We start from the raw sequence: 27,332 nt of genomic DNA, 5'->3' as shown, positions 1-27,332 counted from the left end.
CAAATAGAGTAGGTACTGAAAACAATTAAAAGGTTCATAATCGAATAAAAAGAATGAAATGTGAGAAAAAAGTTTAATTTTATCAACTAACACCAATATTTTCTTTTTAACTGTTTCGTGGTTTTTAAAGACGACATTTTCTTTCATACTATTTTAATATTAAGAAAGGTTTCAAGAATTTGCAATTAAAATTAGAGAATTTGAATGAAATGGATAGCATAATAGATGTAACTTTATCGACAGGTTATTACTTAAGCTGTAAAAATTAAAGTATAACTTTTCGATCACGTTTCCTTACTGAAAGTTGTGATATGTCAAAATTCTTGCTCTCACTAGTATCTTTCTATTGTATACATCGGATTTTATTATAAATTCATTATTTTAAAGACAGGACGCCAGCCTCGCTGACGTCACTAATGTAACTTGTTTCAGTACTTTCCAGATATTTTAAAATGAAACTTCAATTCTTCTAAATGTTCTTGTATTTCTCGAAGGTTCTTCATAATCACATTCTTTATGATCCGCACTCGCTGAACTCTGCAGTCCGCTGTCGTGCGTCCAGACGTCATATTTATACCAGAATTCAAACATAGTTCTATTCTCTTTGATTTCGTTTTACTTTTAACAATAGTAACGACGACCAATAAGATGTTATAATAATTGATGACAGCCTTAAGTTATTTTCATGTTGCATCCGTCATTGAACCTGCTTGCGCCGATATATACATTACAAAGAAAAATAAGTGTAGTGATTAGTACCCGTTAATGTCTGATACATCTAGATAATATTCGTTTAGGAAGACATGATAGAAAAACCAGTCTGTGGCGTCCTGAATCTTAATAGAACCGTTAGAACTGTTTAAACCTGAATTTTGCGTAAAAAGTTTAAAAATTCGTTTGTTTTATAGAATTTTTTTTATGGTGGTGCTGACACATCAACATCCTTAACACAAAAAAGTACTGACAGATGGCTGAAGCCAAGTTAACAAACAAAAAATTCAACTTAGGCCTGAGTAGACAATTAAGACATACAATACAAATGTAATTTAGAAATAAGAGAGATTCAAAAAATATTACTTGGATGTAAAATTTTCAACTTTATAATATATGTGGGTAGGAAAAAAAATTAAGTACTGACCTATTTTTATATAAAAAATAAATTTATTCACCATCTAAACGTTGAAGGAGTAATGAAAAATATGTACTAAAAGTTTTATTTGATTTTGCTCTAAAAAAATCGACAATTTTATTGATGTTGTATAGAAAAAATGCTCAAAGTTTCTATTATAACAAATAATGATGTGTAACTAAAAGTACATTCCAATATTGTCCGAGTAAATATCATTTGGACAGCGCAGTTACTTTGTTGCTGGGAATCACAATGTATATGTAATTCATTATGAGTTTTAATACAAATTTAAGACAAACAAAAAATCTCCTTATTTTATTGGTTTATGTTAAGCTTATTTGACTGTTTAACTTGTTTTGGGTATTTAAATTCCCCCATTCCCATATAATGTAATGTTTCAATGTTCACCGCGTGGCTGTTAAATGAGTTTAATTTCATGGCATGTAAACTATTTCGAGAATAAATGCTTTAAAACGGAATAGTACTCAGAATGTCTTTGATTTATTTTAAGATTTTTTTAGCTTATCCTTTTTCCATTAGCGCGCAACACATATACTCTATATAATTATACGTAAATGAACATAATCCAACATCGTTTGAGTAAATATCATTTGGCTGTAGTACTTTCTAAGTATAATAAATATTACTACACTAATTCTGTATTAGAGCACTTTCGAATTTAATAAATAAAATTTGACTAAAAGCGATATTCCTTTCCATTAGGTTAATTCAACAAAACGTATATGGAAGTCTATATTTTTCTTATTTTTGTTGTTTTTGTTGTGTCTATACATTAAACTAAGCACAAATTTTATGTATGCATCCTATTTAATTAAAAAACAACGCAGTTTTGTGAGCACATATTAGATATAGATTTCTTTAAAATTTAAACTGAAATTTTACAATAATTCACGATCTGTATGTATGTATGGCAATGATTAATATGCATCAAAGTATTCAACTAAAATTTGATTTGATTCAAATAAAATAGGCTTTTTAATTAAAAAAGTATATAAAAACAATGAAAATTTTCTTTTGAAGCAACAGGATATACATATATATATATCAATAATAATGATAAGTTGTGACCCACGACTTCGCCCTGTTAAGATTGACATATAATTCCATTTTAGGCAGATAACAAATTATTCCAATAGATTCGAAGATTATCTTAAACAGAATATATTCAAACAAAGAGTAAATAAACTAAACCTTTAAAATAATTGTTATCAATAAATACAAATAACGCATAATTTTTGAAAATGTTTGAAAAAACTCTAGTAAGGAAATTATTATTCAAATATACGACAACTTTATTTCTTATAACCCTCATTCATAGAACGCTGTATCCAACCGTAATTTTTAAGCTTTTCTCTTTTGTAAATCTATGTTCTAACTTTTTAAACTATATATGTATGTGAAAAAATAAATATTAGAAGGCAATTTTATAGGTAATATATTTATATCCATCAGCAGCATAAATTAATGAAGTATGTAGATTAAGCGAACGTAAGTTTTTGTAAAATATCCATTGACATTTTGCTAAGTAACATTAAGTGTTTATAACTGAAGGTAAGTTAAAGGTAAAAACCTCTTTCGGTTGGGTTGCAACTGTTCAGAAAGACTACCTCTAAAAAATCTTAATTACGTAATTACTCTGTTTCTCGAAGTTGAGGAAGATGAAGACAAAGAGTATGTTAATGTTCATTCTCGTCGATAGAGCAAGAGCTAAAGTTCTTGTACTGCTTTTTATTTTCATCGTAGCATAAGTTTCCTATTGGTATTTTGAGAAAATGTCCTAATAACGTGGCATCTGTACTAGAATCATAACTTTTTAATACATTTTATTCGTATTTCATCAGTTAATAAAGGGCAAAAAAATTGTATTCCGACGTACAATATAAATTTCTACCAAAAAAATGAGGCAACATACAGCATACATTACTATCAAACATAGAAAACAGGAACCCAGTAAGTCCATTCCCAATGCTCTGACGCGAAGTGCAACAGTGTTGTTTGAATTTTTTAACTGCCAACCTGATGAGAAATCATCCATTATTTTTATCATTTGACCTGAATCGATACTTCGCAAAATAACAGTTGCTACGAACTTTGCCGCTGGCCAACGGGGGCGCAAATAATTATTAACGGGTATATCAACAATTTTTCTTTCCAAAATTTGAACTGTTTTCTTATAGACTCTAGCTTGTTCCATGTCAATAGCAAGCAGATATTTCTCACCGGATGCAATAGCAAAGAACGTTGTTTCAAGATCTGGTAAAGTTATTTCAACCGCTTTCTTTTCTAACGACGTATTTCTATAAAAATCCATAAACGTTGGATGTATACGTGCTTCTTTGATGACATTTATTGCTTCATCGTATGTTTCTACCGGGGGCTCTAAGATAACGTGATGTAATCCTTCAACGAGTCTGCCCTCATAGGAAATGCGGAAAACCATACAAAACCAAATCCATAAGATTAGCATTGTGTTAATATACCAATATTTTGAATTAACATTATAAAACTGACCAAAAAATAAGGAGAATATTCCAAATGCTATTCTTTGTGGTACCTCATAACCCCTTGGTCCAAAAATCTTCACAAATTTTATAGTCAAATAAATACTTATGGCTACTGCAATAACCATTGGCGTCAACCAATTGTAGAAAGGGAGAAGTACTTTAAGTAATTTATAAATTTCTTCTTGTTTTGGTAAGCACAGTATAATGCGAGTAGGTCGGTGAACATAAGTTACTTGTGCAGCGGGATATCTCCTTGTGGTTAATAATAATGCAGGAACTACAATATCTGCAACATTGTAGTAGAGGTCACCAAAGGTACCCGTCGCCGTTCCATTTATGTAGTAGCCCAAGTCGCCATGATCGGAGGCTGATACGATTTTCAAAGTTGCGTTAAGACTTTTAATAACTAATTTCACGAAATCAGCATCTAAACCATCTATATTTATTACTGTATCATTTTCTTTTATAACTTTAACGTACGGCACTAATTCAAGTGCGGTAACTCTGATAGGACAGCCATAGAAATTTCTATATTTGTTTTCTTTAAAGTAATTTCTTTCTCCAGTCGTTAATACTCTCGGTGTGTAATCTCCACAAGAACCACTCCCATAAGGAATAACAGTGGATACTGCTATTGTGCCATCTATTTTCAAACTAACTATTACAATGTCCTCGACGTCTTTTTTTAATGCTATTTTACTATATTCACTGAGGTCGGACACAGGAAACTCATTTATGACTAAAATAACCAATATAGCTTCGAAAGTAAAGTTATTCGAAACGGATAGGAAATTTTGAAATTCTCTTGGACTATCCGCAAAGAAGACTGTTTGTTTCACTTTAAATGACTCGAGACATGACTCTCTACAATATTTTACTCTTAACACTGTTACAACACCAAGGTATTTGAATAAAAATTCATTTACATGTTCGTGATCATTATTCCACCAGGCAACAGCAGTTGAGAGATGAGGTTTATAAATATCGTTGGCAATAGAGGCGGCATTTTCTATAAGTTCAGATGACTTTGCGAATCGTGTTAGCGTTAATGTGGACATACCCAAGAGTAAAAAGACTATTGTATAAAGCACTTCCATCTTACACGTCGTGTTCGAGTGCTGTGAGACAAGACAATTATAACAAAAAATCTTTTTATACATTTATTAAAATTGAATAACCTACTTAAAGGTGACAATTTCTTTTGTTTGTATGAATACTCATGTTGATAATAAGTGTGATTATTATTTATTTACTTCATATGAAAACCAAACACCATTAACAATAATATAGTACAAAGGGCTTTGCTTAAAGAAGTTTTTTTCAAGGAACATATAACGCTACTGCTGTTATACAAATAAATAATTAGCATTTAATATAAAGACATTTTAATAACATTTAGGTATATTGTTAAATTTTACTTTTTCTTCATTGCCAAATCACATTCATATTACAAAAACAGTAAAAATGAGTGAATACATAGTTAATGGTTTTTTTAATGGTTGTTAAAGAGTAAGCTTTCTTCCGTAATTTTTATTATGAAAATAATGTATATTAAATATTAATATTACATTTACATCTATGTTATAAAAAATAAAAACTATATTAATAAAATATATGCATGCTGGAAATATTTTATGCTCTTCGATTGTTTATTGCAAAAATTTCAATACTAAACTAATACATATTTCCATATTAAGAACTGAGCCTCACATTTTTTTGATTTTTAATATATACGAGTAATAGACAAGTACAAGGTGGACACTGGAAACAGCAATTTTTTTGAAAGTGTTGTATAAGAAAAATAGAATGTGGGACATAGTATCTCAATCCTCTACGACTAGACTTAATAATTCAATTAAAATGTTTTCCTGTGTTACCAAAACTGCCCTCAAAATAATATAAATAAAGAGATAAATACTTTTTTTTTAAAGATTGTTATGAGAAAGGACGAAAATTAACTTTTTAGTTACTCCTTACTCCCCAAAGCATTCAATTCCAATTTTTAACAGAAAAATTAGAAAACTTAATAGTCATACCACAGATGAGTAAAAAATATTTTGTGTTTAAATTTATCCAATCATAATTAGTTTCTAAATTCAGACAATAAAATTTAAGCCAATATAAAATTCATGCAAAATGTTTATACGTGTTTAATAAAAATATACTTTAATTTCAATGTTCAATCTACACTATCTATCATTTCTGACCCCTAGACTTGTAATATATAGAATTAGATAATATAAAGTAGGGCTTTTGTAAAACATTTTTGAGGTGGTAGACCCTAGCTGTGGTCAAGATACTACAGCTCGAATATGCGCTGGCTCGCCCTTCCCCTTCCCCCCCCCCCTCTTCCTTAATCAATGCTGGCAACACATTCGTAAAACATGTGTTGTAGATGTTCATGAGCGACGGTACTACCTTTATCAGGTAGGCCGTCTGCTCGAACAAAAAAAAATCATCCCCTTTAACATAAAAAAATATAAATCAACAATCTTTATAGAAACTTCTAAATTTGTGTCAATTATTTATCGATGACAACATTGTTTTGGGTTACAAAACAAAATATTTATTTAAGAATAAATACAATGGAGTCGATGCTAACATGAATACATTAAATACGAGAGAATACGAATGAATATTGAACCTATTCTTTGGGATTCTAAAACTGAGTTTGTAACACTTACCTTGCATTGCATTAAAACATTCAATGTAAAGGTCTCTATTAAACTGAACTCGCATGTTCTATGATTTTTCTTGTAAAGAAAACAATTTAAAACAACCTTCAAATAACCATTATTAATATTTAACAATTTAGAAGTTTAAAATGCTCAGTTAAAAGTTTAAGAACAAAAAAAGCTTACACTATTAAATAGTAGCAATATGTCTGTGGCAAGTTAATACGGTGATATTATTATCAGACATTAGTTTTCTATGGTTAGCAAAGTGATTATTTTTATATAAATTAAGATTTTGCCTTCTGGAAAAGATATCGAATTTCAAAAAAGAAATTTTATTTTATTAAATACATTTTAATAAACATACATCATAGGTGGAAATTACAAAAATGCATTGTGATACATAATTCAAACATTGTTATAAAAAAAATTGCATTAACAAATAAAATCAACAAACACATGTCAAATATTAAAATTTTTAAAACAAAATTGACTTAACCTATCTTAATGTAAGCCTTTTTTTCTATATTTAATTTAAATCATCATGAAGGTCATATTTGTTCGTAAAATGTAATGTTCAATGAAGTCATGAAACAAGATATTATTATAAACTTAAATATACCCGTAAATATAAATGGAATAATGATCTTACAGCTTTTAGAAAACGTCAGAGACATTTGTAATAAAAATGTTGACTCTCAAAGTCTTAATTACTATTACTTTTGATGTTTTTCAATAATCAATCAAATGATATCACGTATTTTAATTTACAACCGACCAAAATAACATAAGAATATAATAAAATAATATATGAAATAATTTTGAATTTCACAAACAGTACAAGCATCTATTCAACAGAGGGAAGGCACGTCCGCAATACAATATATATTGAGTACACAATACACACTCTTTTATATTATTAACAATTCAAAGCGAGTTATACAAAATAGATTCAAGTCAGTTTAGGACAATACATACAAAATACATTTCACTTCAATAAATACATCAAAAACCTTACTCGATATAAAATTGTAAAAAAGCCTGGCAGATTGAAGTTGGGTGGAAGCAATTTTTCCATATTATTTTTTTAGGCGATAAGAAAATATTTTTATCAAATTTTATATGATTTTTTTTTCATCATACGTGTATTTATTTTCGTTTAGATTTTATATCTTTGGGTTATTTTTAAGATACGAGTATATCTGGGTGGTTGTCGCCTAGCGTTATTGTGAGCGCCATCTATCCGCCGCGTTGTGTCAACACAGCGTCCACTAGAAGAATTACACCGTTGATAATCGACAGTGAGGCCTTCGCTAGATTTTTGTCTCTGATGTCACTCTTAAACGAATTCTGGTATCTGGAAAAACATGAAATAAATTAAGGTCGTCAACCTCGAGTTATTAAAAATATTGCCACAATATACAAATATGTTTAAACCACTATTAATATAGCAGTCCATTAACCCAAAAAAATATTAAAAGTGATTGAATTATCTAGATGAGTTGAGACACGTAAAAAAAGACGTCCCATTAGAGAGAATAGAATTTATATAATATAAAATAGTTTTAGAATGCAATGTATATATTTTCAAACTACCCTCAATAGTTGTCAGTTACCTGTCAATAAGCACAGCACCGCTCGCGACGAATAGAGCGACTCCCACCAACGAATAGAAGATGTCTATGCGTTTGTGTGAAGGAGTCTGCATCACGTATCCTTTAACGATAAAGATTTTAAATTTAGAATGTTTTTAAAACATAGACACCAGTGTACCAATATTAAGACTTGTGACGCACGTCAACACTTAACATTATACAGAAGAACGGTTTATTTGATTATACGCGCTTCATTAGAAATCACGCATTAAATATTTAAAAAATTAAGGAAGAGGAATTCTAAAATAGTTTAAATGAAATGTGTACAAATAGTATTAAACTTTGCGTGTCTTCCTTTGAAAATGGAATTACGAATTACGTAACGGAATCCTCACCAGCCGCAGCTCCCGCGAATATAATGAGGTATCCTATGAAGGTTCCCGTGACGAGCATGCCCGTGTCCGGATCACTATTGTAACTGTGGTAGTGAAGAGCCACACATGCACATGTCAGAGCCTACAAACATACGTAATAACATATAATATTACATATAGCAATTGGAATAAAAATTGTCTGTAAAAATTTTACGAGACCAAGGTATAGGTATGTACATATTTTACAATACTATCAGAGATTACATTAGTTTGATTATGGTAGTGCATTTTGAACGATAAGTTGAAAATGTCGACATAAAAACCACATTCATTTTATTATCATAGCTTGCACAGAGAAACGGTTTTATGAGTCGCTATAGTAGGTATTTTCTGCTAAAGTGTTAGTTATTGTTAGTGGCTAGTATGAGATTGAATTATCCACTTAATCGCGTACGACGAGGATTTTGATACATAAATATTCCTCAACAATGTCTTAGTATAAAATAAAATACATATAAATTTATGATTTATAGTAATGACTCAAGCTTGATAGTATTTTATCAAGTTATGGTTTACTAATATATTCAATGACATAATTCCTCCACATCCATACTGATGATGTCATTAATAAGGTCTACAAAGCGAGGTGATGTCATAACTCTTTTTAAATGCAGGTCGCACACGCGAGGTCATAAACGTAAGGCCTTGTCGCAATGTTTTACGCGCACAGATTATAATCGTCCTTTCGTTAATCGAATTAGGTTCATACTATTGGGTATATAGTCTAGTGAAAAAAATTATGTTTGAAGTTTGTAAATCCTTCTTACAGGAAACCTGAATATTTTTTTGCTATTTAGATGCCTACGAGAGCAACGCATAATTTAAAAAAAAATGTTTAACAGCCAGTGCTAACAATGCTAACAATAGTTTTAAAGACCGGTTGCTTTTGAAAATGAAGTAGCTTAACCAATTATGTTCCCATAAAATTATATCCAAACATAGGTTAGATACATGGGTATGTTCAGGACACGAAAAAACGTCCCCCTTTAAATATTAATCGGAAATATATTTCAATGAAAAAAAAAAACACGGGAAAAATTGTTTTATAATGATGTAATTAAAGCATATTGGCGCTAAAAACACTTCATTAGGACGCACGTTACAAATAACGATAAGAGGAAGTGTTAAATGTTGCTAATTAAAATGTATTCATTACGAAAGATCAAACAATACCCCCACAGGATTACTTATATTGTCCAACTGTCATTAGGAATGGTCGACTGCACTTGAATTTGACATAAAATTATGTAATGAGATCTAAGACTTTCGCGAGTATTCATTTAAATGAAACTAATATTTTCGGATTACTACGCGTTATTTTATTTTTTTTATAAAATGATGTACGTTTAAAAATAATATGCAAATTATTGGCGTTCAATACCCCTATCTGGCAACCCAAATTGTCGTCCTTAATTCAATACTCTAAAGTCTAAACTGTAATTTAAATAAGCAGATATTAATTATAATAGTTTGGACATACTCGTAAAACAAAAAAAAACTGTTATATATGTATTAGTAAATAATATTGATTTAATGAAAGTAAACAAATATTTTGATTTTTATTCATTTTTGTGGTCGTTCGTTTTTAAAATTTCTTTCTGAACGCATTATTATGCCTAAAGGGCTGTTTGCTAAGGAATATTGATTATCGATACCTACAGAAGAAGGTATTACTATATTATATATATATTACCTATCAATGCTTGCTCAGCGGGGGCTGAGCGAGTTTCGTTAATAAGGGAGGACCTGTTACAGATCACAAAAAAGTTCAAATTCCCAACATCAAAAGTTTTTTACCAAACTACATGCTGGAAAACAGAAGTATTTAATTTCTATTTATCAGACAGTTTATTTCATGTTTTATCTAGATTCTAGAAAGTGAAATCATTTATAAATGACTCTTTATAAAAAAAATCTTGAATAACTGTAATTACGTCATAAAAAACAAATAATTAAACGTTTCTTGTACATACCAATATAATCGTTTTGTTTTTTCTAGGAATTCAATCAAGTTATCAAGATGCTTACCCTATGTTTGTATCGTTACACTCCATACAGAGCGTTAACAGTTTTTGTTCACAAACCTATGCATTACATAGGATTAACGTAGGTTATGGAATGAGAAACGGGAAACGCTTCGTATGTAATGAGACGGTAACTCATGCTAAGCCTACTGATATCATACTAAAATACAAACAGAAATAAATATCGGAACTGATTAAGAAATGTCGACATCGATAAAGACAACGCTTAATACATATTCCATATAAATTGGTCATGGCCCATCGGGAACATTAGTAATCCCTATAAAGCGTTACCTACTCGGTACACCACTATGATTTACTTTCTGTAATTTGACAACTAACAAACCCATGAACAATCGATATACCCCTTTCACCAACCCTTTGTATCAATATTATAGGTCTGAATTTTTAAAATACGTCATTTTATTTAAAATCAAGCACACAAAATAGAAGTAACAATTCGTCAATTTATTTTTTAGTATATCAATAGCTAGTAAACTATTGTTATTAGTGTGTAGATTTTTACTACTGACATTTAATGCATTTCTCTTTCAATAAATACGCAAAATATATCATCCCAAGGTCAAACAATGTTCATAACCTTAAAAATGCGAAGAAAAACATTAACAATACGCAGAACAGGATGAGTCATTGAAGTTTTTTATTTATTTCTATATAAATGATAACAATTCACATACAAAAAAATAATTAAGAGAGTAGTATGAAATATTTTATATATCTTTAAAGGTCTCAAAGTAAACAAAACAGCGGCGCGCCCTATTGCGACATTTGATATTTTTAAATCGTTAGTGCTACACTTTGATCAATATATATGTTTTTTTTTTTATTTGAACTAAGATATTACACAGATATTTAATATTCACTCACCAGCTCCAGGAATTTAACAATGGATAGCCTGCTTACAGCCATTTTGGGATAACTGTGTCACAATCTTTGCAGCTACGACGTAAGGACCCGGCGAAGGTGTTGTCTCAACTGCTATACGATACTCCTCGGGGCACGGGCGAATGAATGACGAATCATGACATCATACTCGCAGCTAGCGGGGCCACATTGTTATTTCATTTTAGTAAAATATACAATAAATTTGATTGCAGTAACCACAGTGATATCAAGCTGGAACTAAATATACATACTGATAAAGCTTTAATTAATTTTGTTTTACATTTATAACGGATATTTTTAACAAAATAAAATATACTAATTAATTTAAAGCATTTTTAAATCGACATATAGAAATGTTATAATTTGTCTATTGACTTATAAAAGTAAAATTGCAAGTACAAAATTTGTCATTTATGTCTTTTTTAATCATATTTCAAAATAAAAAGGCCGTTGGCCTATTTCTTTATGGTGTAAAACTGTAAACAAACAAATTCAAAATTTCGGGGAAATTAATACCTATTTCAATTAAATAATTATAATTCATATTACCTTTTTAATATTTGTTTATGCTTATTAATATGCCCTTTTTAATAGAAAAATCATTAACCTTAAACATAAAATGAGCAATGCGTTTTAGTTTTCAGCAATTTTTTACGAGTTGTAAAACCAATGATGTTGTATAACAAATGGCGTCAGCGTTATCAAATAAGTCTTAGAGTGTAAGGAAAAAATGTTCTTTTTTATTTAATCAGATCAGTTTGTAAGTTATAAATATATTTTCTTAAAATTATTAAGTCTGAATTATAAAGATTAACGAAATTTAAATTTTTACTGATTATGTAAAACCAACTTTTAAACCTTACATCGCTAGAGTAGCAATTAAAATATTTGCTAAGTATGAACTAAGGTTACTTGAAAGTTTGTTATTTGAAAAAGTGAAAGTTATTTAAATGTTTTAAAGAAAAATTATAAATAAAATTCAATTCATGACGTTTGTTATTATAATATATATACGTTTGTTATTATAATATAACAGAATAGGAATGTAATGGGTTTAAAGCCTTTACTTGAAGTAACTTAGAAAAAATATCAAGGTACGGTTCCTACCCACCTTGTTCGTACTGATATCACCATTGAAGACTACCGAGGTTATTTTCAATCAAGTTGTAGTTTATAAATAAAATTTACCGCATTTTTATGAAATTGTATATTTAATTTTCTAATATTTTTAATATTAACCAAGCCTAGCTATCACAATCGCTTAACATTTATAACAATTATCGCATAAATATAATTAATGTATTATGTATAAATTTGTTGGTAAGGATATTTTTTGACACTAAAATTATTTTCATATGAAATTTTGTTATGGGTTTGGTTCTAAACTAACATATAAGAGGCAAAGTCGTAGAATAAAGTAGTCAATGACGTTTTACTTGCAAGTTCTAGAAGCAACTCTATTAAACGTTCTAATTGATTCACGCAATATCTATTTCCTTCGCAACTCACACAAAGAGAACATTTACGAGCCGTGTTAATGACAACTCCAACATCCTCATACGCTAGCCTCTAGTAATATTGATGCATTAATTAAAAAACCTTATGGGAAAATAAAAATTCTAATATATAAGCCGTTAAGTACATTGTTTCATTGTTATTTAATATTGATTCGAAAGGAAGAGAAATAAAGTAATTCCTTATAAATTGCTACGAAGATAACAGCGTTACATTCCGTACAGGAAAATATGAAATTATTTTATAAAAGTATGAGTCGTATATGAGATAAATAGCAGTAAATTATACTGGTGGGAAGCAATAAACCTATTTTCAGGCCATGAGGAATAGTTGACAAATATTTATATTTACATATGTTAAACTTTTATAGATTTAATCTATTATTTATGTAAAAGTCACAGATTGGTATAATTTTGTATATGATATTGTTGTTGATTTTGTTTGAAAAGGTATTATTATTATGTAGTAATAATTTGAGCTCCATCTATTGTTGATTTGTAGAATTATTAACCTAGATTTTTTACGTTACGGTACTATGTTACTAGTGACTGCACTATTGATGACCAGATGTCGCTGTTGATAAAAAATTAAATCGCTGATACATGTGACTTGGGTACATCTATCCAGTATAAAAAATGAAGTTTTATAAGTACTCAAAAGATCCAAAAGTGAACATCGTATCTAATATTTTTTTATCTATACTTCTCTTTCGTTGCCTTTATCTGAAAGCAGGACAACGCAAAATAATACTCTTTATCATCGAACATATTTTTATTTAAATAATCAAGGACTACAACGCTTAGTTGACTTGGAGCGGACACTCCCATCGTCTTTATGAGCGGAACAGAGCGCGAGTAACGAATCGAGGGTAAGTAAGGAAGCGGCGGCTAGCGCGCAAACAGCTGCAGCGTGCGCGTGGCTGCGTCGCATACAGTGAGGAACGTCCCTCCAACCCTGCAGTGTGAGAGCACCACAGGCACCAAACAGAACAGCCCCGACCCCTGACCACCACGCGTCGACGTAGGCATCGGCCGCCGCTGACACTGCTTCCCCTTAACAAATAATTACAATTTACAACCCCTTAACAAACTTGTAGCAAAACAGTATTAATTTTATAATTGTGTTACCTAATAATAAAAAGGGTAATAAGGCTCAGAAAAATTATGATGTCAGCTAGAAGAAATTTTTTTGCGTTCAATTCCCAATAAAGGCAAAATATTAGTTTCATTTAAATGAATACTAACGAAAGTCTTAGATCTCATTAAAGGCGGTAATATCATTTAGTATATCTTAATAATGTAAAGTCGCATTTATACTTGATTAAATACCAAAATAAAATAAAATATCTGTATACATATATATTCAATTCATAGCAGATACCATCACACGCTAGCTTCCTCATCAAACTGTTCGCTGTCCAAATACGCCAGGCTCAAATCAAACAGCAGCACGAATGCATTCAACACAGACAGCGAGCCCATTAACATGGCCGCGTTAGGATCTCCAGTCTTGGGATGAGCAACAGTTCTCGTCCTCGAAGACAGTACAAGACCACCGCTCACAGAGAACAATCCGACACCCAGCATCCCGAAATACATATCCTGAACTAGATCTAACGGCGCGAAAATCATTTCTCCTAAAACATCGATTGAGGTTAAATTAACATGATAAAAATTAGGAAAAACGATATCCATGTTAAGTATAAATGCGACTTGAATATAACTTGTATATACTTTAATAAATAATTTAACATTAATACGATTGCTCTGAATTCCCATACGCAATCTCCTTGGTACGAATATTTAAGTCTTAATATCAAGGTATGTAAATAGCATAGCTTCGACCTAAGCCTGTAATCACATCCGTGAAGATTGAATTCTGAAGCTTAGTTTCAAGCCGAGTTATGAGTATAATGGGTTTCTTGTAAGATCTATGAGCTGTGAGAATTTGCATCAGCCATTAGCAATCTCTATATTAATTTATGTTTGACTGTATGCTGTTAAGATATATCATCTATTGACGGAGATAATAAATTAAGGTGCTTTGTGAAATGGAACTGTTCGGAAATACATACGTACGAATTATGGACGTATGTTTGACTTCGTATACTAATTATAATACAATGTCTTCATATTATGCAACATTTATTGCATTAAATTGGATTTGTTTGATGGAATAGTTTAAAAATAAAATTTAAATTCTCTAATCGTGGTAAACTTACCGACAATTTCACCCGAGAGTACAACAACATAGCCCACGTAGGTGCCTGAACACAACATTAAAGTTGGTATGTCTGTCATGTCATAGCTGTAGTGGTGTAACGTTAGACAGGCTATCGTCAACATCTGAAATGCAATATTCATTATGAGCGAGCAACCTACGCTTTATTTACTCTTTTCAAAGTCCACTATATGAGCCACGGTGTTATGTACAGAATGATTAATTTCCTGTTAAAATATTGTAATAACGACGTTTAGCTCGGGTTCGTCGGTGCGATGTTGTGTTGGTAAACCCGAGAAAGTATGTCATTCAATAATATTCGCTTTTTATTGCGTACGATAATTTCAAACCTTTGGTGTCATTTGGTTAGTAATTTATTTGAATATTCTGTGAAAATTCTTGTAAGTAAGTTTACATTTTGTTTCAAAACAAATGGCTTACTCTAAAACAAACTTACAATAAAAAAAGTCTATTTCCTGATAGCTATGAGTTTGTGCTTTGTGATATTGATGTCACAGCTTAAATGCAATGGTGTAAAGCTTTGTGTTTTTTTTTATTAATTAATTTAATACTCACCAATTCAATTAATTTTATTATGCATGTTGGCACCAACATTTTAATTATTATTGATTAAAAAATTATTTTATAAAATTAGTTTATTTAATGACACGCGAATTTGACATTTTAAATATAAAAGTCACTCTTTCTTATACACGTTTAATGTATTTATTTTGAATTATCAAATAGTATTTATGTACGAGAATTTTTTTTCAAGTTAAAGAACATCACGAAATAAAAAAAAACCTGTATTATTTTTTATTTTAATCGAAAATAATCTTCATATTATACTACTCCTTCATATCTTACTTCTTATTCATTTAGTTATAATAATGATATAAAATATGGCCTGTTACAATTTAATAAATACATATCAATGACAGTGTTATTCTAGAAGCAGGACAGCCTTAATAGCTGACCGTCAAGAGACCATCTCAAGGATTAAGGCTAATAACTGCTAGTTTTTGTAAAAGTTTAATGGTCTAATTAAAAATCATCACGTTTCTGAAGGCTTAAATGAATCGTTTTCAAGAAACCTCAGTGAAAAAAATTCTTGGCTTACCGCTGAATGAGTCATTATAAATGAAGTTTTCCTTTTTACCAATTCCAACCATTTTATAATACAAATATACTTGAAACGAAATTATACCTTATTTTTATCTCATATTACGATCACCTCAAGTGTGGTATATTTGAGAAATATTTCTTTCCTGATCTATGTATACATGTATGTGTGTGAAAAACATTTTGTGAAGTTTACTGATAATGTAGTATGACATAAAAAGCTATTCCAACTTACAATAATGGAGATCTTTAGCTTATAACTAATTTACACTAAAATATACGGGTCGTCTGTCAAATACCAAGAGTTTTATTTCTTTAACATTTAAGTTAACGATACAAGTAAAGGTTGATATATTAATTACTAAAGTTGCATATAATGAAATATTGGAATGAAGTCTTTATAAAAGTCGTAAACTCGTGACATGAAAATGGTGGGATTCGAGCTATTGAGAATTAAAACATACAATACGATGAATATCATTGTTGGATCACCTGGTGGATGGATCAACTGAATGAAAATGACGTACATGAGTTTTTTTTAATCAAATCATTCAAACTCACCAGAACCATTTAATATTTTTATATATTTTATTCAATTTTATTTAGTTTGCTCACCTATTTGCACATCCGCTGTCTGCTAATAGTTGATGAATCAGATTCATACTGAATTTTTAAATTTAGAGATGGAAAAAAATATAAAATACCAATGACCTTAAAGGTATTGTTCTTTCATCAGAATGAAACTCATTTCTATCCATACCATTCGTTGTATTTATTTTGACACGTTCTTTTTGTATTTTTTTTTTTTATTTTAAGGGCCAATGGGAAGTAAGATAAAATGACACTGCTCTAGTAACAATTGCGTGCAACATAAAATTTTTCATTTTAAAGAAACCGTACTTACTTTCGAATGGTGTGATATAATTTACGATTGCCTTTCAAGCATTATTCACTTATTTTCACCTTGGAAAGTGCTATCATTTAAAATGTGATAAAGATTTGTTTTGATATCACCGCGGGGACCACGATATATTAAAAGCAATTAATAAAGCGACCACAGCATTAAAGAGCTCGTTAATGTCGGATTAATTGCGACCGTCACTTTATTAATTACAATATTTGTGCCCACGATTTAATAAAGCTAGTCCAACTTGCGTATTACTATGAAGCCGTATTGTGCGTACAATTCGCTCATATTAACATATTTATGTGAAACTATTAATACATTAATGTAGCGAACACACGCTAATCATATCTAAAGACAATTTTAGTTATATATATGAGTATAATGCTTTCGTCTTTTTGAATCGTAATAGAAATATTTTAAGCTTTTGGTAAATATTTAAAGATTCTCACGGATGATCGCTATCCTGTTAAAGGAAACAATGTTATTATATCTGCCACCAACAGACTATGTATTTTGCAAGTTATACAGTTATATAAGCTTATATATGAGACAGTTTAATGTTCAAAAACTATTAGTCTATACATTTTTAATAAAATATTTTTAATTATTATTTACAATTTTATTAATAAGTATGCCTAGTCTGTCAAAATAGTCTTCATTTATTCATTTAAAACTATACTCTAAGTGAAATGTTTATAAGGTTTGAGATTCTTTACAGGTTCCCGCAATAGATCTAGTTTAAAGTTATAAGGTAAGCAGACAAGGAACGAATGACTCTATTACTCGATCCAATCTTTTTTTCACTTAAGTCTCGAAAAGACAAAAATGAGTAATTACGGTTTTAACTTGGAATTTTCTGCAAAGTCTTATAAAGGCGTTTATCCGTCGCTGAAGCTTTTTTTCAATTTGCATTCTAAACAGTTTTTTTAGGTAGATATTAATGTCATTTGTTTCATGTATATTCAAAATTAATAGCCACATTTTCTTAGATACTACTTATGAGCCAATGTCAGTAGAATAAGAATTAAATAAAACTAGTATTATTCGGATTTACTACGCGGATTTTTATTATTTAAAAACTACATAATTCGGTTACTTTGCAGCAAACGGTTGCTGCAAAGTAACCCAAAACGTCGGGATTATGTAGTTTTTAAATAATAAAATCCGCGTAGTAAATCCGAATAATACTAGTTTTATTTAAATGAATACTCGCGAAAATCTTAGAATAAGAATTATTTTAGCAGTTTTGATAGCGTTTTATAAAATCTATCCGCGCTTCATGCATTTGTACTAATTTGATAAATGTGAAAAGTTTCTTTCTATAAAAGTTTTTAAGAGGATAACTCGGGCAAAGCTGCTATAGAAAATTTTGAAGTTGTTTTTTAACTGCATTAATAACTTCATCTTAAGGGTAATATAATTATATATTTCAAATATCGTCAACGGGAAAGTTGTAATAGACTATTTGCATGAGAAAATAAAAATATGTTAACAGTACACAAATTTCCAGGGGAATTTATATTATTTTATAACATTTTTCAAACTAGAAACAATAAATTCTAAGGCAATAAATTTTAGGTATCTTGATTGTTTTGTATCGTCCTTTCAATATCCGAGCCTGTGGAGAATTGAATACAATTTTTCCAATTTAATACATTTGCATGTTGCCTCAAGAGCTTTGAACATCTCCTAGAAAAAATCAGCTTCAGTAAATATTAATCTAACTTATTCTTATCTCCGATGTTCTTTGTTCGAGTCCATAAGTGCTCGCGGCAAGGAAGGATTGACACAAATTTTCCTACTCGGTTCTTCATTGTTTTTTCTCTTTATAGCAATAAATCCTTAACAAAACCTTTTTAATAACTGAAACTAGAAGTCTGTTTAATTTTTCTACTTTATTTTTTATTTGGTTTCTATTATCTACTTTTTCGGAATTCTTCTAAACACAAAAAGGCAACTAGTTCTGTTTGTAATGTTAAGTAAGACATAAAACAGTAAAAATAATTTAAAATATATACGAGTATGTAGGTGATAAGTTACAGTTTAAAGTACGTTATTGTCTTCTGCCACATCTACCTCACTGGTCTTAAAAATTGGCTTTACAAACAGTAACATATTATTTTCTTTAGTTACTGTAACACAAGACAATAGTGCAAGGACACAAAAGAGTATTTATTACAGGTATCCTGTGTGAATACGGAACCCGCCGTGAGAGCGTTGCCATAATCGTGTTTCGTGAAATATTACGATCATGACGGAATAGAGCTCAAAATTAATATGGGAGGGATGTGGTGTAATGCTAATAAGATAAAGCTAACGAGAACAAAGATGCTTTGCTATTACAGTCTGTATTATAACTATAATCAAGAAGAATCGAAATTAAATCTCTAGTAACATGAATATAAGTAAATCGATAATACGGATTAAAAATATGTCCCTATTTAGTAGTACTTATAAAAATTTTAGATATTAAAGGAATACATAATCGAGAAGTTCCTGGATTTATAAATACGTTTAAAATCACAACACGACAGTTAATTAGACAAACTGTGAAGCTTTGTATACCTACTACAGTTCAAAATAATAATAGTCACGGTTAAATTTATTTTATTCAATAGTCAATAAAATTCAATTCCATTTACATTCAGAGGTTAGACTTTAGACTAATAAGGACAAAATTGTGATTCACTGTTACTATAAATACTTAAGTCACGAATCTTTTAACCGTTAATTTTGTGGACAAAATTATTACAATTATGAATTAAATATATAAAAAATATATTATGTTAACACGCGTCACCCGTTAATATCATTTCCAAGTGAAACTTTGATAAAAAAAAATTAATATAAAGTAAATTTAAGTAACAAAAAGACAGCGCAGACAGACAAGAGAGTCTTTGAACTAATTAACTGTTTTACATCGGAACTACACTTGTTACTTGTTATTTGAAAACGTCGATCTATATTGTATCAAACTTATTGAGTGCTTGAGAAAGGAAAGTTTCGTTCGATACGAGACGAGGTGCGCCGTCTTCGGTCACGGACTTGATCTTCAGCTCTGTGGCATTTTATATCAGTTGTTAGCTTCAGGATGTCATGCCAATATGTGATTCCAAATGTATCTGCTTCTTATCTTCACAGCACATACCTTCATACAAATTATTACGAAGTTGAAAGGTGTTGTTCTGTTTAATACAAGTCTGCAATGTTGGTTTATCTAAACGAAGACAGCTTCAACGTTATTTATTCTTTTTTTTTATATTTTAGGGTTAATTACAATTCTTAATAAGATTGTACTGAATTTAATACTTTGTATCCTTATCTCTAGGATCTTCGTATGAAAATTAAAACATAATACTTCTGTCCATGTTAGAACTTTTGTTAGAATTCATTTACTTCACTTGAAATAAATTGTGTTTCAGAATTCTAAATTTCTATGATAACAATATACCCAGTTTCTTTATTTAATGCTGTTTATTCTATTTTGACTTTATGTCTCGTGTTTGATAGTTTCGAGAAACTAATTTCAAAGACGAGCATCAGTTACTAACGACTTAGATGAAAACTGACTTCAATATCTGTCGTCATAAATCGATACAAGTCTTTGATGACATTCAAACAAAAGTGAAAAATCATCTGAATAAAATCTGTATGACAACAAGACAAATCTTAAGATGATCGTATACAAAAAATATCTTGAGATTTTTGTCTTTTTGTTTTATATAACAATGCTAACTGAATTATTGGTATATTCTAGGTAATTAATATTTGTTACATTTATACGGTACCAATTTTACACCATCTGATTATTCTAAACAATGGTAATTATGTATTGACATTTATATACAATCAGACCTGATGGTTGTCGTTAATATTATTATAAAATATGTTCAAGCAATATATTAAGATTTACTACAAGAGGCTGATTTACGACGTGACGTTAGTTTCAGCATCACCCCAGGGCACCTATCTTCCTAAACGCTCTGAGTTAGACAATCGTCTAATATTGACGATCGTCGATTGAAGGGGACGTGCAGCTATGCAAGGGCATTCTGAAAGGTCAACATATCATATAATTATAATGTCTCTGAATTTGTATAAACTATCATTAAAATCGGGATAATGGTGAAAAAATAAAGATTGTGAGTGAATCGTCACATTCCATATGAAAATTAAATTAAAAGTAATCTATTTTTCAATAGTTATATGACAGACGCTGTAAATATTAAAAAAAAAAAATACAAATTAAAATTTTCAATCTGACGATTACTATAGAATAAATGAAACTAGTATTTTTCGGATTTACTACGCGGATTTTATTATTTAAAAAACTACATAATCCCGACGTTTCGGTTACTTTGCAGCAACCGTGATCACGGGCAGACGAGGTGTGAATGTCTGTCAGTTGGTCCTTGTTATTTATCATCTACTACTATACTATAGAATACCAAAAGAATATCAGAAGATATTTATTTGAAGGATCTAATTAATATTATTTATAAAAATTTTAACAAAAATATAATACTATACTCAGGTTATTCAAGAGATCACCTGTTTCAGTTCATTCAGACTTACGTCTAACTTTCAAAGATGCTAAAAGAAAAAAGTCACAAGATACATGTATCGAAACAATAAGAAGTAGAAATGTTTGTATGAAAAGTAGAAACCAATGAGTAGAAATAGTAAAAATTTTCGCCTCGTATTTATTTAATTATTATATCAATATGTAGTACAAATGAAACGCGTGCATAAATTTTATGCGTAGTGTGCTTTATGGTATAGCAATAATATAGTTGACGTTTGTGTCAAAAATAAAAATATTATCTCTGATTAATTTATTTATTGTGAAATAATGTTTTTTTAGACAGTTATTTTATTTCAGTGAGTGTAGATTGTCTTCTAAGAAGTACGTCCATTTTATGACGCATCATTTATTTCGTTGGGCAAGCTTGTAATTTACAAACGTAAAATATATACGCTTTGTATTGTAACTTTATGAAGAATTGTAGGGATTTTTTCACTGTTATTTATGTTCCTACTTATTAAAGTCAATTAGTGATATTTATTACTTCTAATAATTATTATTTGACATATAAGATAATGCTATTAAATCAAATGAATTATGTAATCCCTGAAGGTTATATAATGTTGTTATTTAAAATTTAAATTTCTACTAATTTAGTAAGAAATATTTGATTTACGTAGGTATTATTTTGAAATGAATATAGTATTATTTTTAAGCCTGATTGAACTGCAGTCGATACAGTTGTTTTTAAAATTCTAATAGTGCCCAAAACACGTATCAGAATTAAATTTTGTTTTAAGAGCTACATACACTGAGACAAAATTCGGAACAGCGAAATTTTCTTACAAGGAACTTGAAAAGGGTGCTATATTTTTTTTGGTGAGTGATTTCCATCCGTAAATATTGCGTTACAACTACTTAGTAGGAACTTTTTTAACTTTCTAATTAACTTTAACTTTAAGGAACTTTCCGATTTAAATATTTCTACCAATTACATATGTACATATATGTTGATCAGAGAAGAACACTTTTTGATAATTGTAAGGGCACTGTGAATATTATCATGTATAAATTAATTATTTTGGTTTTATTAAGAATCTTCTTATTTATTAAGGATCTTCTAAAAGTCTTTATCTGTTTCAAAATGGAATTACAAAATGTTAAAAAAGTTTTTTTTGCTAGTAAGGTCATGCTCTGTAGTTTTTTATCAATTTTTACGAGTGTGGAAACTACCGTAATGCTAATTATGTTTGTAGGAATACGGTATTGTAGGGATTATACTTTGGATAAAATGTTACAAATCAATTAAATTTATTTTAAAACAAAAAGACCCTTGTGAAGTTCTTGTAGTTAGAAGCAAAAGTCTTTTAAGTCCTTTCTTCAATATTTATTTAAAATTAAATCATAATATTTAAGAAATATAAAATAAATTGGAACAATAATAGAGTTCTAATACAGCCTTTTTCAGATTCCGCATAGTCTAGATAGATAGTCCTAAGGCGGAGAAGCACTGATGCACGCACACGGTGATGCAAACGCGAAAGGGCAAATCGGAGCAATATAAAACGAGGCACATCTTCGCTAACTGTATTCTGCAAACAACCTAACCAGAAGTATCAGCTTTACAATAGAAATCACCATGTCTTCGGTGACGGTAAGTTTACGTAGAATACTAGCAAAAAAAGATTGCCTTTAGACTTACAACGATTGAAGCCTTATTCTAAAATATCACAAATTTTTCACAAAACTTTTTAACTTTGTTAATAATTTCTTGGAATTTTTTTACCATGGAAATTCTTCATTTAAAATTTTGTTATAGAAATACTTTTATTTTTCTACTAATTAGAAAGTTGATTAAAGTTTGCGTTACGGGAATATTTAACGGTAAATATAAAAAGCTTATTGCAACACAAGCGATCCTTTCATCGTTATGTTTGTCGTCATCACGCAATATCCCGAGTTAAAATTAATTTTTTAAAGTTTTAATCTACCGTCAGCCATTACCGTGCATTACCAGTGAGAGTGCCGGGAAACTTTGAGATTAATATTAAACTTAAACTAAGGTGGGCTTGCCACTGTTCACGGATTTCAAATTTTATAGTAGTTTGGCATTTCATACGACAGATAACTTCACGTTGGAGGTATGCTTTGACGGGATCTGAAGTACTTTAGACAATACATTAATATAAGCAGTTTAATATTATATGTATCTCCTTTCACTTTATGTATAAAATATGTAAAAAAAATATAAATCAGGATTCCGTTATAGATTTTTTTTGTTGTTGTTGGAATTGCTAATTATATCTTTACTTTAAACCTTGTTCATCTGAGTCATTTTCTTCAGATATCGTTGTTGTCAGTCGTGATAGCACTAGCTTCGTGTGGCAGACTCGAACCTCAATACTTACCACCACGGCCAGGAGGTGGCAATGCTGGTCTAGGTGGGCTTGGAGGCGCTGGTGGTGGCGGCGGTGGTGGAGGTAACAGCGGCCTCGGAGGTGGCAGCGGATTTGGCGGTGGTGGCGGTTTTGGAGGCGGAAGCGGATTTGGGGGCGGTTCGGGGTCCGGAGCTAATATTCCCATCCTCAGCTACACGAATGAAAACAACGGTGACGGTACTTATAGGTTCAGGTTAGTATGATATTATATCAATCACTTGAAAATTATATTAAGTAACTTTATCATAATTCACATTAAAATATCCTATATGTATATAAAATACCAGACAACCTTTTTTGCCATCTTTTTTTTTTATTATAGATTACGCACTCCCATGACATAAGCTAGATTGATTTGCAGGCTAGAAAAAAAGTTATATTACCTATACAGTGTCCGGAAGAATTTAGCATATTAATACACAATTAACTCAGCGTCTAGTATATATGTCAGCGTCAATTATTATGTAAATTTACATAAAACCTGATTTTAATTCAGTGATCGTTCAAAAAAAAACAAATAAACGATTTGATAGTCGAATATCGGAACATCTTACAGCTTGTTAAGTGATCAATGATCACGCTCTAAGCATTTAAGTGACCCATTTAAAGTTCCCTTGTTATATACAGCCTTGCAATCACTGTTATGTTTGTAGTATCATTGTTTCGTGTATTGGGTTGCTAAAAAATATAATCTCATGTGTTATTTCAAAGAAATTCACAAATTAATTTGATGTCCATAGACATATCTAGTCTTTATTTTTTATGAAAATGGACCACAAATATTTAACATCCCTTAAACTGTATAGAGAGAATCGACCAGCAAAAGTTACGTTTATTTTAAAATTCTTAAAAGGTAATATTCAATGTCAATTTCGTTACATAATGAAATAGGCCTGATGATAACGTATGTACGCTCCAAATGTCACATGCAGATACTTCACGCTTAGATTATTTGGTTATTTACTACTCAGCGTCCAAATTTCATATTTACTTGTTACAAAACCTAATCTAATCTGTAATTAAACATAACATTGCGACCTTATTCATTTATTAATAGCAGCGAAGCTACATAGATAACAAATTATTCTCCTTAAATGTTTGCCTAAAGTATCGTATAAATTATAAATAGCATAGTTATCTATGTAGACTATAGAGACAATATTTTGAACAAGAATTACTAATAAGCATTTTTATTCATAGCTATGAGACTGGAAACGGTATATCAGCCCAAGAAAGCGGTGCTCCACGTGCCCCAGGTCCCGAAGGTCCAGCGGTGACTGCTGAAGGAGCCTTTTCCTATCGCTCTCCCGATGGCCAACAAATTTCCCTCACTTACACCGCCGATGAAACCGGATTCCATCCCGTCGGCTCACATCTTCCCACTCCACCCCCCATCCCTGAGGCCATCCTCCAATCCATTGAATTCAACAGACGCAATCCATCCTCGTAAGAACGTGAAATTTATTAATTTCAATAATACTTTTAGATATTTATTGCTAAACTTGTATTTAATTTTACAGTTTGTTACTATTATAGGCTTTCAATTTTTAATCCTATGATTTTTAGTGAAGGAGCATATAATGGTGGAGCTGGTTCCGGTGGTGGCAGAGGATCTGGTAGTGGCAGCGGGTTTGGAGGATCTGGAGGTGGCAGCGGATTCGGAGGATCTGGAGGAGGCAGCGGTAACGGATTTGGAGGATCTGGAGGTGGAAGCGGATTCGGAGGATCTGGTGGAGGAAGTGGTTTCGGTGGACCGGGTTCAGGTGGCGCAGGAGGTGCTGCAGGTTATCACTATTAATCTCCCAGATGGTACTACTAAGACAGGCTACAAAATCGTTTTTAAACGTAGGCTAAAAGAGATACTATAAATGTTATACCGATCTCCTGAAGTTCAAGTATGTTGCGTAATCAATGCATTCTTCATTTATTTGTAAACCTTTTTTCCTTTTTAGTTTCATGTTCGATATTTTTTACTATGTATCTTTTATAAGCTACTTACCGCGTTTTTGACATAATTGTGGACGAGTAATACGATTTGTTGCTACGTATCTTAGTAAAACGAATATTTGATTTAAAAAGAAAACAAGGCTTTGTCAGATTTTTTTGCTACTCTTTGCTTTAGTTAGTTAATGGCTTAAACGTGTAAGTTTCTTTCGTTTCATCAAGTTTAATGTTTACGTAAGATTAGGTATAAAGAGGTGAACGACCTCACGAATTTACAATGGGACTGTGATACCACGGAAAAAGCGAGCACTCGTCTATTTATTTTAAGGCTTACAATGTATTTTAAACTCTATATGTACATAAGCATGTTATTAAATGTGAACTGGTGATTAAAATTACATTTTAATTTTTTCCACTCTAATTTTGGACTATTATTTAAAAAAAGAACCTTTTCTACTATTTTTTTTTAATGATTAATGTCTTTTGAATTTCAACACTATAAAGAGGTTTCCCTCTCTAACATTTAAGTGTAAAATATATTCATAAAAAGCAGCTTTTAGTGCGCTTCCAAGGCTCACGCTCGTATTGTACATAAAATTAATGTACTACACAATTTTAGTATTTCCGTATTTTCGTAAGCCATTAATAGCGTGACCTTATTACACGATTTATGAGTAATTAATACTATATCGAAATATTTTTGAATATTTGATAACAAAAATCAAAGGAAAAAAATTAATTGGTTCTAGCAGTAGAGATCAATTATTCAATTTTAAAAACATATATATATATAATAATACTAATTCCCCTATAATACTTATATATTTATAAATAGAAAATTCGTAGTACCTCTGTGTCTATCGCTTTTTATCAAAATATCATTAAGTAATAAAAGTTTTCAACTTATAAGATTAAAATAATTAATTATATAATCGAATTTCATGTTTATAAAGAACGATTGTGATAACTAATGTTTACAGTCAATTACAAAATGTAAAAAACTTTACCTATTACTGAGCAGAAAAAACAAAAAGATATTATTTTTTTATAAATCATCACTACACGTACGTACGATCATACGTTACGATTCGTTACGTACAATCACAGTGTATATTTGACAGAGCTTTTGTTTAAAGAATTCAATTTTGGCATTTACAGATGCGCTTATTAACATCTACATAAACATCATGTATACTATAAAACAATTATATAAATAATATGCATAACAATCAAAATATTATTCTTTGCATTAAGCTCGAATTATTTTAAACTACCTTCACTTACTCTATTGACATTCAACTTTAATACCAACAGCGTTTGTAAAGTAACCTACATATATATAAATAAATAATAGGTATCGAACGAATAAAGGT

At 30.3% G+C, this 27,332-nt stretch overlaps 4 protein-coding genes and 1 long non-coding RNA gene across 6 annotated transcripts; 1 reads left to right on the top strand and 4 right to left on the bottom strand.

The window, feature by feature from the left end:
* Positions 1-2,987: 2,987 nt before the first annotated feature.
* Positions 2,988-4,712, bottom strand: LOC116773844 (uncharacterized). The gene has a single exon (XM_032666371.2). The coding sequence runs from the start codon at positions 4,710-4,712 to the stop codon at positions 2,988-2,990; it is 1,725 nt and encodes a 574-aa protein (XP_032522262.2).
* Positions 4,713-6,648: 1,936 nt separating this feature from the next.
* On the bottom strand, positions 6,649-11,431 carry LOC116774902 (uncharacterized). Its single transcript, XM_032667686.2, has 4 exons — positions 11,271-11,431; positions 8,320-8,440; positions 7,946-8,045; positions 6,649-7,686 (listed from the first exon to the last, which is right to left on the bottom strand). The coding sequence occupies exons 1-4, from the start codon at positions 11,310-11,312 to the stop codon at positions 7,569-7,571; spliced, it is 381 nt and encodes a 126-aa protein (XP_032523577.1). The 5' UTR covers positions 11,313-11,431; the 3' UTR covers positions 6,649-7,568.
* On the bottom strand, positions 9,708-11,260 carry LOC133318853 (uncharacterized). The gene is made up of 2 exons (XR_009752597.1): positions 10,387-11,260; positions 9,708-10,104 (listed from the first exon to the last, which is right to left on the bottom strand). It is a non-coding gene; the product is annotated as an uncharacterized LOC133318853 (long non-coding RNA).
* Positions 11,432-13,565: 2,134 nt separating the features above from the next.
* LOC116775133 (uncharacterized) lies at positions 13,566-15,736 on the bottom strand. 2 transcript variants are annotated; one of them, XM_032667967.2, is made up of 4 exons: positions 15,600-15,736; positions 15,025-15,148; positions 14,184-14,439; positions 13,764-13,855 (listed from the first exon to the last, which is right to left on the bottom strand). In XM_032667967.2, exons 1-3 carry the CDS (start codon positions 15,636-15,638, stop codon positions 14,186-14,188), a joined length of 417 nt encoding a protein of 138 aa, XP_032523858.1. In that variant the 5' UTR covers positions 15,639-15,736; the 3' UTR covers positions 13,764-13,855; positions 14,184-14,185. The 2 variants fall into 2 exon arrangements, with proteins under 2 accessions (XP_032523850.1, XP_032523858.1); XM_032667959.2 differs by lacking the exon at positions 14,184-14,439 and having other exon boundaries at positions 13,566-13,855.
* A 7,438-nt stretch (positions 15,737-23,174) lies between these two features.
* LOC116774496 (pupal cuticle protein 20-like) lies at positions 23,175-26,341 on the top strand. The gene is made up of 4 exons (XM_032667250.2): positions 23,175-23,231; positions 23,922-24,208; positions 25,216-25,461; positions 25,582-26,341. Exons 1-4 carry the CDS (start codon positions 23,217-23,219, stop codon positions 25,811-25,813), a joined length of 780 nt encoding a protein of 259 aa, XP_032523141.2. The 5' UTR covers positions 23,175-23,216; the 3' UTR covers positions 25,814-26,341.
* Positions 26,342-27,332: the final 991 nt, after the last annotated feature.

This window comes from Danaus plexippus, chromosome 8, assembly GCF_018135715.1.
Source record: "Danaus plexippus chromosome 8, MEX_DaPlex, whole genome shotgun sequence".
Lineage (NCBI taxonomy): Eukaryota > Metazoa > Arthropoda > Insecta > Lepidoptera > Nymphalidae > Danaus > Danaus plexippus.
Note: the sequence above shows the minus strand (reverse complement) of the source record. Positions and strands in the feature narration are given on the sequence as shown.

What these genes read in the sequence shown, in the direction of transcription:
- LOC116773844 (XM_032666371.2), bottom strand. Translation starts at nt 4,712, where the DNA reads ATGTCCACATTAACGCTAACACGATTCGCAAAGTCATCTGAACTTATA.
- LOC116774902 (XM_032667686.2), bottom strand. Translation starts at nt 11,312, where the DNA reads ATGGCTGTAAGCAGGCTATCCATTGTTAAATTCCTGGAGCTG. An exon ending in TTGTTAAATTCCTGGAGCTG is followed by an intron (nt 8,441 to 11,270) that starts GTGAGTGAATAT and finishes GTATGTTTGTAG; the next exon opens with GCTCTGACATGTGCATGTGT. An exon ending in ATTCGCGGGAGCTGCGGCTG is followed by an intron (nt 8,046 to 8,319) that starts GTGAGGATTCCG and finishes TTATCGTTAAAG; the next exon opens with GATACGTGATGCAGACTCCT.
- LOC116775133 (XM_032667959.2), bottom strand. Translation starts at nt 15,638, where the DNA reads ATGTTGGTGCCAACATGCATAATAAAATTAATTGAATTG. An exon ending in TAATAAAATTAATTGAATTG is followed by an intron (nt 15,149 to 15,599) that starts GTGAGTATTAAA and finishes ATTGCATTTCAG; the next exon opens with ATGTTGACGATAGCCTGTCT. An exon ending in ACTCTCGGGTGAAATTGTCG is followed by an intron (nt 13,856 to 15,024) that starts GTAAGTTTACCA and finishes TTATTTGTTAAG; the next exon opens with GGGAAGCAGTGTCAGCGGCG.
- LOC116774496 (XM_032667250.2), top strand. An exon ending in GACGGTACTTATAGGTTCAG is followed by an intron (nt 24,209 to 25,215) that starts GTTAGTATGATA and finishes TTTTATTCATAG; the next exon opens with CTATGAGACTGGAAACGGTA. An exon ending in AACAGACGCAATCCATCCTC is followed by an intron (nt 25,462 to 25,581) that starts GTAAGAACGTGA and finishes TATGATTTTTAG; the next exon opens with TGAAGGAGCATATAATGGTG.